General features: G+C 44.1%; 1 protein-coding gene across 1 annotated transcript in view; it reads left to right on the top strand.

Annotated features, from left to right (window-relative positions):
• CRACR2B (calcium release activated channel regulator 2B) overlaps window positions 1-12,494 on the top strand; it is a 70,429-nt gene that overhangs the window by 52,756 nt on the left and 5,179 nt on the right. The window contains exon 8 of the mRNA XM_040328521.1: window positions 113-300. Coding sequence (XP_040184455.1) covers window positions 113-300 — 188 coding nt within the window. The remainder of the gene's footprint in view (window positions 1-112; window positions 301-12,494) is intronic.

The raw sequence follows: 12,494 nt of genomic DNA on the forward strand, positions 1-12,494 counted from the left end.
TTATTACACTTTCTCCCACCTTATGTGTGTTTTTAATGTTTGTGAATTGTTTTTCATATTGCATAGCTTGTGTTAAATTGAGTAATGACCTCTGTCTTATATCATGAAACAGCTGGAGAATCAGTTACAATCTTTAAACAGTGAGCAACTTGAGACACGAGTTCAAAATGATCGCTTGAGACAGCTTAATGAGGACCTCATCGAGCATCTTGAGAGGACCAAGACTGACTTGGGAAAGGCACAGGCAAACCTGATGAACCTGCGCAAACAGGAGCAAGAGGAGCAGGAATGCAAGAAGAGGTAGATATCTCTTTATGTTGAGATAATACAGCACATTAAAGTGGAAATTAACTCAAAAAGATTGGAAAATGTTCTGTGTTATAATGAACATTTATAATTCGATTCAAAAAGACGCGCCTAACGTTAGGCAGGCGTAGCGTATCTCATCGACGTCCATACTTAACATTGGCTGCGCCATCTTTTTGGTGGAATATCTTTAGGCCTGAAAACGCCTTACGTAAACGGTGTATCTTTACTGCGACGGCCGGGCGTACGTTCGTGAATAGGTGTATCTCGCTGATTTACGCATTCTAGGCGTAAATCGGCGTACACGCCCCATTTGACAGCACTAGTGCTTGGGGAAAATGAAGCAATGGCATCTATGTGCTGTTGCTTCAGTCTGTGTGCCGTTACTGGCGGCTCCCGCGAATGTGCGGGAGTGACGTCATCGCGGCTCCGGCCAATCACAGCGCCCAAGCCACAATACTGGGAAGCAAGCCCCGTGCTACATGTCGGCAGCCGGAGGAGACGAGGACCGCTGCGGGGGCTTCGATCGGAGGTAAGTAATGCATAATAAGCATACTAGCTCATTATTAATTTTTTTTCAGTTGGGTTTACAACCACTTTAACCACTTAAGCCCCGGACCATATTGCTGGTCAAAGACCAGAGCACTTTTTGCGATTCGGCACTGCGTCGCTTTAACTGACAATTGCGCGGTCATGCGACGTGGCTCCCAAACAAAATTGGCGTCCTTTTTTTAACACAAATAGAGCTTTCTTTTGGTGGTATTTGATCACCTCTGCGGTTTTTAGTTTTTGCGCTATAAACAAAAATAGAGCGACAATTTTGAAAAAAATGAATATTTTTTACTTTTTACCATAATAAATATCCCCCAAAAATATATAAAAAAAAATTTCCTCAGTTTAGGCCGATATGTATTCTTCTACATATTCTTAGTAAAAAAAAATCGCAATAAGCGTTTTATTGATTGGTTTGCGCAAAAGTTATAGCGTTTACAAAATAGGGGGTAGTTTTATGGCATTTTTATTAATATTTTTTTTTTACTAGTAATGGCGGCGATCAGCGTTTTTTTTTTTCGGTACTGCGACATTATGGCGGACAGTTCGGACACTTTTTTGGCATTTTTATAGCGATCAGTGCTATAAAAATGCATTGATTACTATAAAAACGCCACTGGCAGGGAAGGGGTTAACACTAGGGGTTGGGGAAGGGGTTAAGTATGTTCCCTGGGTGTGTTCTAACTGTAGGGGGGGGTGGACTCACTGGGGGAAATGATAGATCACTGTTCATACATTTGTATGAACAGTCGGTCAGGCATTTCTCCCCTGACATTTCTCCCCTGACAGGACACACAGCTCCCGGTTCTCGCTCTGTAACGAGCGATCGCGGGTGCCCGGCGGTGATCGCGACCGCTGGGCACGCGCGCGGGAGTCAGGAGTGCGTGCCCCTGTTGGCTGCTGGGAGAGATGACGTAGATCTACGTGATCTCGTCCAGCAGAGCCGACCTGCCACCGTGAAACTGCGGCGGCTGGTCGGCAAGCAGTTAAGCAAGTTCAGGCCTTCTTCAGAAGCAATAAACATGTTCCACTGTCTCCATACCTCAGAGTATACCACAAGTGCTTTAAATCCAAGTCAATGGCTTGATATTTTGGACAGCTATTATATCTAAAAGAATTGCCAAAAACATGGCCTGTTGGGGGGTATTTGAGGACAGGGTTAAGAACCAGTGCCATACAGTACTTTCTCTTACAGCGGAATTGGATAAACTTTACAAACCTACATTTAGTCTCCCCTCCTTTTACCACAAATTACACAAAAACAGTTAGCACTAAATACCATTCTCTTAGAAAACACTGAAAAAGTCCAGCACTGGTCCAAGGCTGGATTAATTTACTTGGTAACTCAGCTTTCTGTATGTTTACCTTTTACATCGAAAAGCTCTCTTAAACCACTCTTTTATGAACCTCAGAATCATAAGGTCAAACTTCCTCCCACCCCAAAGAAGAAATATTTTTCCCCACTCGTATTTGCCCTTCTCCGAATCTCTAGCCTGGTTAGATGGCATCTCCATTCAACTCATTGATCAGCAATGACTTTGTCTTAATGCCCCCTGAACTGAAACCGAAATTATAGGCATAAGTAAATCCACGAAAACCCTTACAGAACCTGGACATAATGAATACTTGATTTCTTACTAGAAAACTATCTGCCCCAATATTGTCACCCAAATTAGCTAAATTGCATAATTACGTTCTACAAGGCAATAATTTTCTTAAGGAAATGTTGGCCCAATATGTCCTTAATCCCTAAGCCTAACAAAGACCTTACCCTCCCTCCTAATTATCATTATATCTCAGTCATCAATAAAAATCTAAACATTTTTGGTGGAATACTAGCTGACAGATTATACCACACTGACCTCCCCTGACCAAATGGACTTTATTCCTTCTAAACAGATTACAGACAACTTTTTCTCTCCTTTAAAGGGGTTGTAAAGGATTTCCCCCCCCCCTAAATAGCTTCCTTTACCTTAGTGCAGTCCTCCTTCACTTACCTCATCCTTCCATTTTGCTTTTAAATGTCCTTATTTCTTCTGAGAAATCCTCACTTCCTGTTCTTCTGTCTGTAACTACACACAGTAATGCAAGGCTTTCTCCCTGGTGTGGAGAAAGCCTCTTGAGCGGGAGGGGGCGAGCAGGAGTGTCAGGACACTCTCTACTTTGCAGATAGAGAAAGAAGCTGTGTGTTAGGGGGCGTCCTGACCCTCCTGCTCGCCCCCTCAAGAGGCTTTCTCCACACGGAGAAGGCCTTGCATTACTGTCTGTATTTACAGACAGAAGAACAGGAAATTAGCATTTCTCAGAAGAAATAAGGACATTTAAAAGCAAAATCGAAGGATGAGGTAAGTGAAGGAAGCTATTTAGGGGAAAAAAATGTTTCATTTACAACCCCTTTAAGCCTTGACATACACAAGGCTTTTCATAGCATTAGAAGGCCCAATCTTAAACCTTTCCCCTCCAAATATGACTTTAAAACAAATTCCTGAATGATTTTCCTTCATTAAACTGTGCTCCAACTATTACACTCTGATTTTTGGATGGGGTGCCAGACACGGGTGCCCCTATTCACTCCTTCTTTTTGCACTTGTCATAAAGCATTTAGCCTGTGCAATCAGAGTTATTTCAAAGGCAATACAGAATATAAGCTCAGTATATATGCAGATGATGTTCTACTGTTCTTAACGAACCCTATGATTTCTCTCCCAAACCTCATCTCTACTTTTAAGTTGTTCCATGACATGTCTGGCCTATGGGTGAACTTCTCTAAGGCCTCGTACACATGATAGGTTAAACAGAGGACAACATTCTGATGGACCGTTTTCATCGGTCAAAACCGATCGTGTGTGGGCCCCATAGGTTATTTAACCATCGGTTAAAAAAAAGCCAACTTGCTTTAAATTTTAACCGATGGATTCCTAACCGATAGGACAAAACTGAGCGTTGATAGGCACGACAATCGGTTAAAAATCCACGCATGCTCAGAATCAAGTCGACGCATGCTTGGAAGCATTGAACTTTGGTTTTTTTTTAGCACGTCGTTGTGTTTTATGTCACCGCGTTCTGACACGATTGTTTTTTTAACCGATGGTGTGTAGGCGCGACGGACCATCAGTCAGCTTCATCGGTTAACCGATGACAACGGTCCATCAGGCCGTTCTCATCGGATGGACTGATCGTGTGTACGCGGCTTTAGTGTGCAGAATTGTCAATTATTTTCCTTCCCTTGACTTGTTGGTTTACTGTCATTTTCATTTTACCTGGTTTCTCCGCACTCTGCCCTATCTTGAGGTTCAAATACATCTACATTTCAATCCACTTACTAATACAACTAGCCTCCAGTGTTTCACCTGCATTAAAAATCTGCTTAAATTGTAGTCCATCTGTTTTATCTTTTTTAGGCAGAGACATGGCTGTTAAAATGTCTACATTGCTAAAGCTCTTGTTCTACTTGAGAGTTCTTTTGTACAGACTCCAGAGAATGGGTAGATTCTGGCTGCTTAATCTATGGCAATATTATCTGGCAGCCAGATTTGCACAGTGGCATACCCCTGGGTTGGATATACCATGAATCTTCTTCTGTACTGCTCTATCATCTCCCAGGAACTTTTGTGGTTCACTTGTCATAGAGTCATTGCTACACTGAATATGATTGTAAATCAGTCCCTCCATCTTTGGTATCTGTATAAAAAAGAAATACAGTTTGTCCTCAGTAGCCTCACTCCTTGGCTGTTACTTGAGGGACCCTTAATTCTTAACTGCATTTCATAACAGGAGTGGATTTTCGGGATGGGTAATGGCTCTCTGGTGACACTGAGATCTTTCTCCATTAGCTCTGAGTTGGCTCATTTGCCGCCCCCCCAACACATGTATATCGTTCCTATTACAAAGAGTTAGGCCTCGTACTCACGACAGAGATTCTCGGCAGAATTCGCCGAGAAACTCGGTCAAAACCCGGATTCTGCCGAGAATCTCTGTCGTCTGTACAGTTTTGGCTCGATGGAACCGCCGAGGAGCTCGACGAGAAAATAGAGAACATGTTCTCTATTTTCTCGTTGGCCGCGTTGTTCTATAGGAGAAGGCGGCCCGCCGAGCTCCTCGGCGGCTTCATCCCAAAACGAGACGAGGAACTCGACGTGCCAAGCACGTCGAGTTCCTCTGTCGTGTGTACGGGGCCTCATAGGTATGCTCAAATGAAATACCTTTTTTTTTACCAGCACCACTATTTGCTCACACCTGAGTGGCCATCTACCCACTTTGAAAGCTCTGTCTTTTAAATCCCAGAGGTGAGGGAAATAATTTTCTTATTTTTACCAATATCTCAATATGTTCTACCTTCCAGAAAAAAAAAAAATTCTCCAATGGAACAATGGGAATTTAACGATGAGGAGGTTTCTTTCTCATCAAGACTGGGCAGGCATGCTCACCAACCTCAAAGAGTGCTTGCTCCATCACTGTATGTGATACCACTAATAAATTGCACGCTTGATGGTATTTAACACAATATAAAGCTCATATCATCTTTCCAGTGGTATCGCAGTGCCTTTTTTAGGCTGTTTAGATACTGGAATGTATACATGTGTATTTTTTCCCAGATAATTGGCCAAACTTTCCCTTTGTTGTCAATGTGTAAGGTCGCGTACACACGGTCGATCCATCCGATGAGAATGGTCCGACGGACCGTTTTCATCGGTTCACCGCTGAAGCAGACCAATGGTCTGATGTGCGTACACACCATCAGTTCAAAAACCGATCGGGTCAGAACGCGGTGACGTAAAACACACGACGTGCTGAAAAAAATTAAGTTCAATGCTTCCAAGCATGCGTCGACTTGATTCTGAGCATGCGCGGGTTTTGAACCGATGCTTTTGTGTACTAACCATCGGTTTTGACCGATGGTCAGCCGTCCATCGGTTCGATTTTAAAGCAAGTTCTCTAATTTTTGTCCTAAGGACAACAGACCGATGCGCCGTACACACGGTCAGTTTGGACTGATGAAACTGGACTTCAGGCTGTTTTCATCGGTTTGGACCGACCGTGTGTACGTGACCTAAGAGTCGGTTCACACAGGGGCAACACGACTTCCAGCACGACTTTGGGAGGCAACTTGGACACGACTTGAGTATGAATCATCAGGCAACTTCAAGTCGCCTCCAGGACAGGAGACTTTCCAGTGACCAATCAAACAACAATCAGCTCTGTGGGAGGGAGGGGTTTGCCTGAGAAATGTATGTTATCTTCCTGTATTGTTGCTTCAGTTAAGACAGTGATCCGACTTTGGAGGCAACTTCCATTGAAATCTATGGGTACAAGTTGCCTACAAGTCGGATTGAAGTAGTACAGGAACCTTTTCTGAAGTCGGACTTCAGTAGTGTACATTAAGACGGCTCCATTCACTTCCATTGATTTTCTCAACCGCGCAACTTGGGACGACTTGGGGAGACTTCAAGTCGGATCCCAGGTCGTCCCTGTGTGAACCGGCTCTTATTGTTTGCTTCTATTCCAAATGTATCCCCCCCTTACGAAAGGCAACTACTACACACTTTAGTGTTGTTCAGTGGGTCATAGATTTGCACTCATGTTCCATGGTCACAAGTCTTGAGTCATGGAATAGTAATCTTCTTATAATTTAACCTTTTTAATCCTGTTCCCAACCTAGATATGCAGGTTTAACCAATTCCCACTGGCCACTAAAATTAAGGACTATACAACTATATATGCATTGTTTGTCTTATTTTGTATTTCTTTTATGCCCTTTGTCATTATAGGCCTCATTCACATGGGCATACTAGCGTGTAAGCCGGTACGAGGCCATGTTTGCCAGTACAGGATGCACAGGTGTTCTGTGCATCCCCATGCAGGCAGTCCCATTGATGTCAGTTGGAATGCAGTGGCTACATGAATACAGCCGCTGCTATCAAGTTGACACCTGTGCTGGTGCATGACAAGGGGCGGACTGACCATTTGGGCACTCGGGCACTGCCCGAGGGCCCTATGCCAGCCCTATGCCACTAGGGGGCCCCATCAGGGTTGCCAGCCTCAGTAAAACCAGGGACAGTATATAAAAATCTGTGATTTTTTTACATCTGTCACTGAAATGTCCCTTACCGACATCCTTTTGGTCTAAAAATCCCAAGATTATAGCTGTGTGTGTGTGTGTGTGTATACTGTGTGTGTCTGTATGTGTATATTGTGTGTCTGTGTGTGTATACTGTATGTATGTGTGTATACAGTACTGTGTGGCCCCATAATCTATTGCCTGGGTGCCCCATAATCTCCTATTGCCCGGGGGCCCCATAATCTTCTATTGCCTGGGGGCCCCATGAGTTGTCAGTCCGCCCATGTGTATGACCATGTGAGTTCCGGAACACTCGCCTGTACCGACACGGCTGTCTGTTAAATTGGGAGCATTGGCTGTGTCATACAGCCGCTGTGTTCCAATTAACTAGTTGCCGACCGTGCACCGTCATTATACGGCGGCAGGTCGGCTCTCCTGGGCGAGAGCCCGTAGCTATACGTCGGCTCTCTTTGCGGCCACTAGGGGCGCGTGCGCGCGCCCCCCGCTCGTCTGTGACTCCCGTGCGGGTGCCCGGCGGGCGCGATCGCCGCCGGGCACCCGCAATTGCTCGTTACAGAGCGGGGACCGGGAGCTGTGTGTGTAAAAAGCTCCCGATCCTGTCAGGGAGAGAAAAGCTGATCTTCTGTTCATGCAATGTATGAACAGAAGATCAGTGTTTCCCCTAGTGAAGCCACCCCCCCCCCCCACAGTAAGAACACACCCAGGGACATACTTAACCCCTTCCCCGCCCCCTAGTGTTAACCCCTTCACTGCCAGTGGCATTTTTATAGTAATCCAATGCATTTTTATAGCACTGATCGCTATAAAAATGCCAATGGGCCCAAAAATTTGTCAAAAGTGTCCGAAGTGTCCGCCATAATGTCGCAGCACCGAAAAAAAAACGCTGATCGCCGTCATTACTAGTAAAAAAAATATATTAATAAAAATGCCATAAAAATACCCCCTATTTTGTAAACGCTATACCTTTTGCGCAAATCAAACGCTTATTGCGATTTTTTTTTTTTTTTTCGAAAAATATGTAGAAGAATACGTATCGGCCTAAACTGAGGGAAAAAAACGTTTTTTTTTATATATTTTGGGGGGATATTTATTATAGCAAAAAGTAAAAAAATATTCATTTTTTTCAAAATTGTCGCTCTATTTTTGTTTATAGCGCAAAAAATAAAAACCGCAGAGGTGATCAAATACCACCAAAAGTAAGCTCTATTTGTGGGAAAAAAAGGACGCCAATTTTGTTTGGGAGCCACGTCGCACGACCGCACAATTGTCAGTTAAAGCGACGCAGTCCACCATCAACACTTCTGGTAGTGGACCAACCCACGGGAAAGGGAGGAGTCTTGGAATGGCGCGGTCAGCGTGGAAGAGCAGCTAGATGGGAGCCCTCACTCTCCAGCCCAGCTGATGCATAGGAGCCGGACCTCTCCCCCTCCCTGATAGACCGCCCCCCCTCCCTCTCCCCTGCCTGGAAATGCGGTCTCTGTGCCGAGTCCTCGCCCTCATCGTCTCGGTTGGGTCTGCCGGAGATCTCCCGGACGTCCGCGGTGCACGGAAGGTGCGCGATCGGGTGCGCTGCGGCTTCTCTCCCTGAGCAGCGGCGGCGACGGGGGTGTGTGGTATCGCGAGAGCGGTACTCGGAGACGATACTACGCCACTCTGTGCAGAGTGGGGGGAAGATGCAGTGACGCGAATGGGGACCGGAGCTCCCCCCTGACGCAACAGAAAGTTTCTTTTCTTTTTTTTTTTTTTTTTTTTTGTTGTTTGGTATCGTGCCCTCTTAATTCTGCAGAGTTTGCGGGTTCCCACGCTGGGGAGGTGTCTTGGGCAGTAGTGGGGTGGTCAGCGGCAAGCTGTGCATATCAACAGGTCCCGCAAGCAGGTCAGAGGCAGATGAAAGGGAGACCTAACATCAGCAACACCACGTTGTCTTGCAGCCTAAGTAACCCACCCCACCAAAAGCAAAGAAAAGATTGAGCCCACATCTAGCCCTACAAATCCCTGTAACAGGAGGGTAAGATCCGAAACAAACAGCAGCAGTTCATATGTGGCATTTTATTCCCTTTGAAAACTACCAGAACGGTGAGTAGTTCATATTCATCAGAATGGTGAGTACAAGGCTTTAATACGGACTAAGATCTAATAACTAAAGGGAAAAGGAAAAGAGAAAAGAAAGAGGATTTTAAAGGGACACTGGTATTAGAGGGCCAACAGCCGGGACTGACACAGAGATACAACAATAAGTAACATAAGAGATATATGCCTGTTAATGTTGTTCTCTGTACCTGTAATCATTTGGATTTAGCGGCCGCTTCCCCCGCTATCTCTCCCTCTCCTATTGTGAGGATTCATTAAGATACAGTGAGATCCGTTTTTTTTTGTGGAGCATACGTGGAACCCCACGAGAAGTCAGTAATGTTATATAGTTCACATTGTGTGTTACTGGTTACAGCATATATATGACCGAGTAGAGAACGGGGCTAAAAACGGATAAACATTTATGTAAGAAAGTTGTATACAGTATACAGTATAACTCAAAACAGCAATTTTTTTTTTTCCTTTCTCTGTCTGTAAGCTGAATAAGTATTGCTACATGTAGCATACACTCTCCACTACCGTAAAACGGACATTTTATAAAATACCGGTAAAGTGTGCAGGCACATCTCAGGTGCGGCAAGAAGGATATACATCCAGGGCTATTGTATGACAGATAGGGCTGAAGGATGGCCACTAGGGGAAAAGGAGCGAGAGGCGGGGCAATCCCAAAGGGCCCCCGCTTAAGTCAAAGCCCAGGCCCGATGTGTAAATTTGTGACACATGGGATAAACGGAGACAACCCACAAATAGAGAAAGCAATAACCACTAGAGGAACTCAAGCAGAAAAGGAAAAGAAAAAAAAAGAAGATAAAAAAAAAGGGACTGGTAGTACCTTGGTGGACGCAGGATCACTTTCAGAGTCACTATTAGAGACTATAACAGACCAAGACAGAGAAACAGACAAAGATAAAGAAATAGACCCCGAACAAAGAAATAAGGACGAAACGCAGGACATGACACTTTTGCCAACAAAAAGGGAAATGGAGGGAATGTTTGCTGCTTTAGAGAGATCACTTAAATCGCAAATGGAAAAAATGGAGAGAAATATGGGGCATATACTGGAAAGAGTTGAAGAAGTGGAGAAAAAAGTCGATTGTAATGCAACTTCAGTTAAAAAACTAGAGGATGAAATAAAAACATTAAAAATAATCCAACGAGAACAGGCGTATAAATTAGAAGATCAAGAAAACAGAGATCGAAGGAAGAACATCAGAATACGTGGAATCCCAGAAACAACACAAGCTGAGGATCTCCCAGAAATAATAAGAAAAGTATGTAATCCAATATTAGAGAGAGAAACAACCTCCCCACTAAAAATAGAACGCGCACATAGGATAAGGAGTTCGAGAGAGAGAGTACAAGATTATCCAAGGGACATTATTGTCAGATTTGAAAGTTGGGAAGAGAAAAACCAACTATGGAGAAAACTGAGAGGGAAGTCGCCATTGGAATATGATCAACATAATATCCAAATATACCAAGACCTGTCACAAGAGACGTTAAAAAGGAGAAGAAGCTTAAAACCCCTGTTGGGAATCCTGCAGGAACATGATATACAATACAATTGGGGATTCCCGGCCTGCCTAATTGGCAGGAAAAATGGTATCTCTGCAAGACTGAGGTTCCTAGAGGAAGTTCCAGAATTTTGTCAGCGTCTAGATATCCCAATACCAAAGAGAGATTAATAATGTTGAGGCGATGGGGAAGGGGGGGAGGGGGGGGCGGCGGGAGGGGGGGGAAAGGGAGATTCAAAGATAGTAAACAACGGAAGCTGGGCGGGCGAGGGGGGGCCCTGGAGAGTATTCCTTCCCCAGAGTTTCCATTTTTGGGGGATAGGAGACCGGGCCAAAAAGAATTCCACCTTAGCGGGAGGAGCAAAAGAGCGCCTAGAGCGCCAAACAGGAAAAGCTCCAAATGACCGAAGGGTCAAGGATCGATCAGAAGGGAGGGGGGGAGAGGGAGGGGATGAGAAAGCCCCATACAAAGATCATAGGGGCAAGGCAGGAGTGGCGGGGAGAGGAGGAAGGGAGGAGGGGAGGGAGGGGAGGGAGAGGGGGTTCGGGTGGGAGAAGGGAGGGGAGGACTAGGAAAGGGGACGTAGATCTGTGTGTCATGCAACAGGAAAAAACACAAGCATTGGAGAAAGATAGAAGGAAAAAAAAAAAAAGAAAGAAATGACAAACATAAATTTCTTAACATATAATGTAAGAGGCCTTAATTGCCCGGAAAAAAGGCATATGATATTAAGAGAGGTCGAAAGGTATTCAGCTGAAATAGTTTTTTTACAAGAGACCCACATAACATTGGATTCTAGTGTTAGACTGTATTCTCGGGCAGTTCCCACCTGGTACTATGGGGACTCCCCAAAGAAGAGGGCTAGGGGGGTCGCCATAGGAATAGGGAAGAACATCGCTTTCACGGTAGAAGATAGGAAGGTAGACCCCGAAGGCCGTTATTTGTTTTTAAAAGGAGTACTCCAAGGAAAAAGATACACGCTAGCAAACATATACTGCCCAAACAGCCAACCACACAAATACCTGAGGGGGATTTTGAATGCTTTAATGGATTTTAAATGTGGACATGTAATATTAGCAGGAGACCTCAACCTTTCAATGGACTACCAACTGGATAGCACGTCCGGGGCACAGAGGCGTAATATTAAACAGCTAAGAATATTAGGAAAAAAAATGCACAGCTGCTGTTTAATAGATCCTTGGAGAATTGCATATCCAAACAAAAGGGACTATACTTATTACTCCTCTGTGCATGGAACATATTCAAGACTGGACTATCTATTGGTAGACCACGAGTTACTAGAAGAGGTAGTTAAAATATCAATAGGAGTAACTACAATCTCAGACCATGCCCCTGTAACATTGACAATTAGATTTAAAGAGATAGAGCAAAGAAAAGGATCATGGAATTTAAATGAAGAACTTATAGAGGACAGCGAGGTAGATAACATAGTGAGAACTGACTTGGATCAATATTTTACTCTCAATAATACTCCCGAAGTAAGCGCAGCCACGGTTTGGGAGGCCCACAAGGCATACATCAGAGGGAAACTAATTTCGATAGGAGCAGGGAAAAAAAAGATAAGAAAACTAAATATGGAAAATTTAACAAATGAGCTTTTTAAACTGGAGCAAACGCATAAAGAGCGAGGGGAAAGTGAAATATATCAAGAAATTGTTATAAAGAGGGCCCAGCTCAGAGACTTGATGAAGGTTGAAACAAGGGACATATTCAAAAACGTTAGAAAAGAGAGGTATAAATGGGGGAATAAACCAGGGAAATACCTAGCTAAAATATCCAGGGAAAAAAAAAAAAAAAAATTACATAGAAAAAATAAAAAATCAAGACGGCCTAGTGAAATATAAGACGTCTGAAATTGCGGATTCTTTTCGGACCTATTACAGCTCATTATATTCAATAAGGCTCAACGAATCTCAAGAGCAGGAAAAAA

The sequence above is a fragment of the Rana temporaria genome, chromosome 11 (genome assembly GCF_905171775.1).
Source record: "Rana temporaria chromosome 11, aRanTem1.1, whole genome shotgun sequence".
Lineage (NCBI taxonomy): Eukaryota > Metazoa > Chordata > Amphibia > Anura > Ranidae > Rana > Rana temporaria.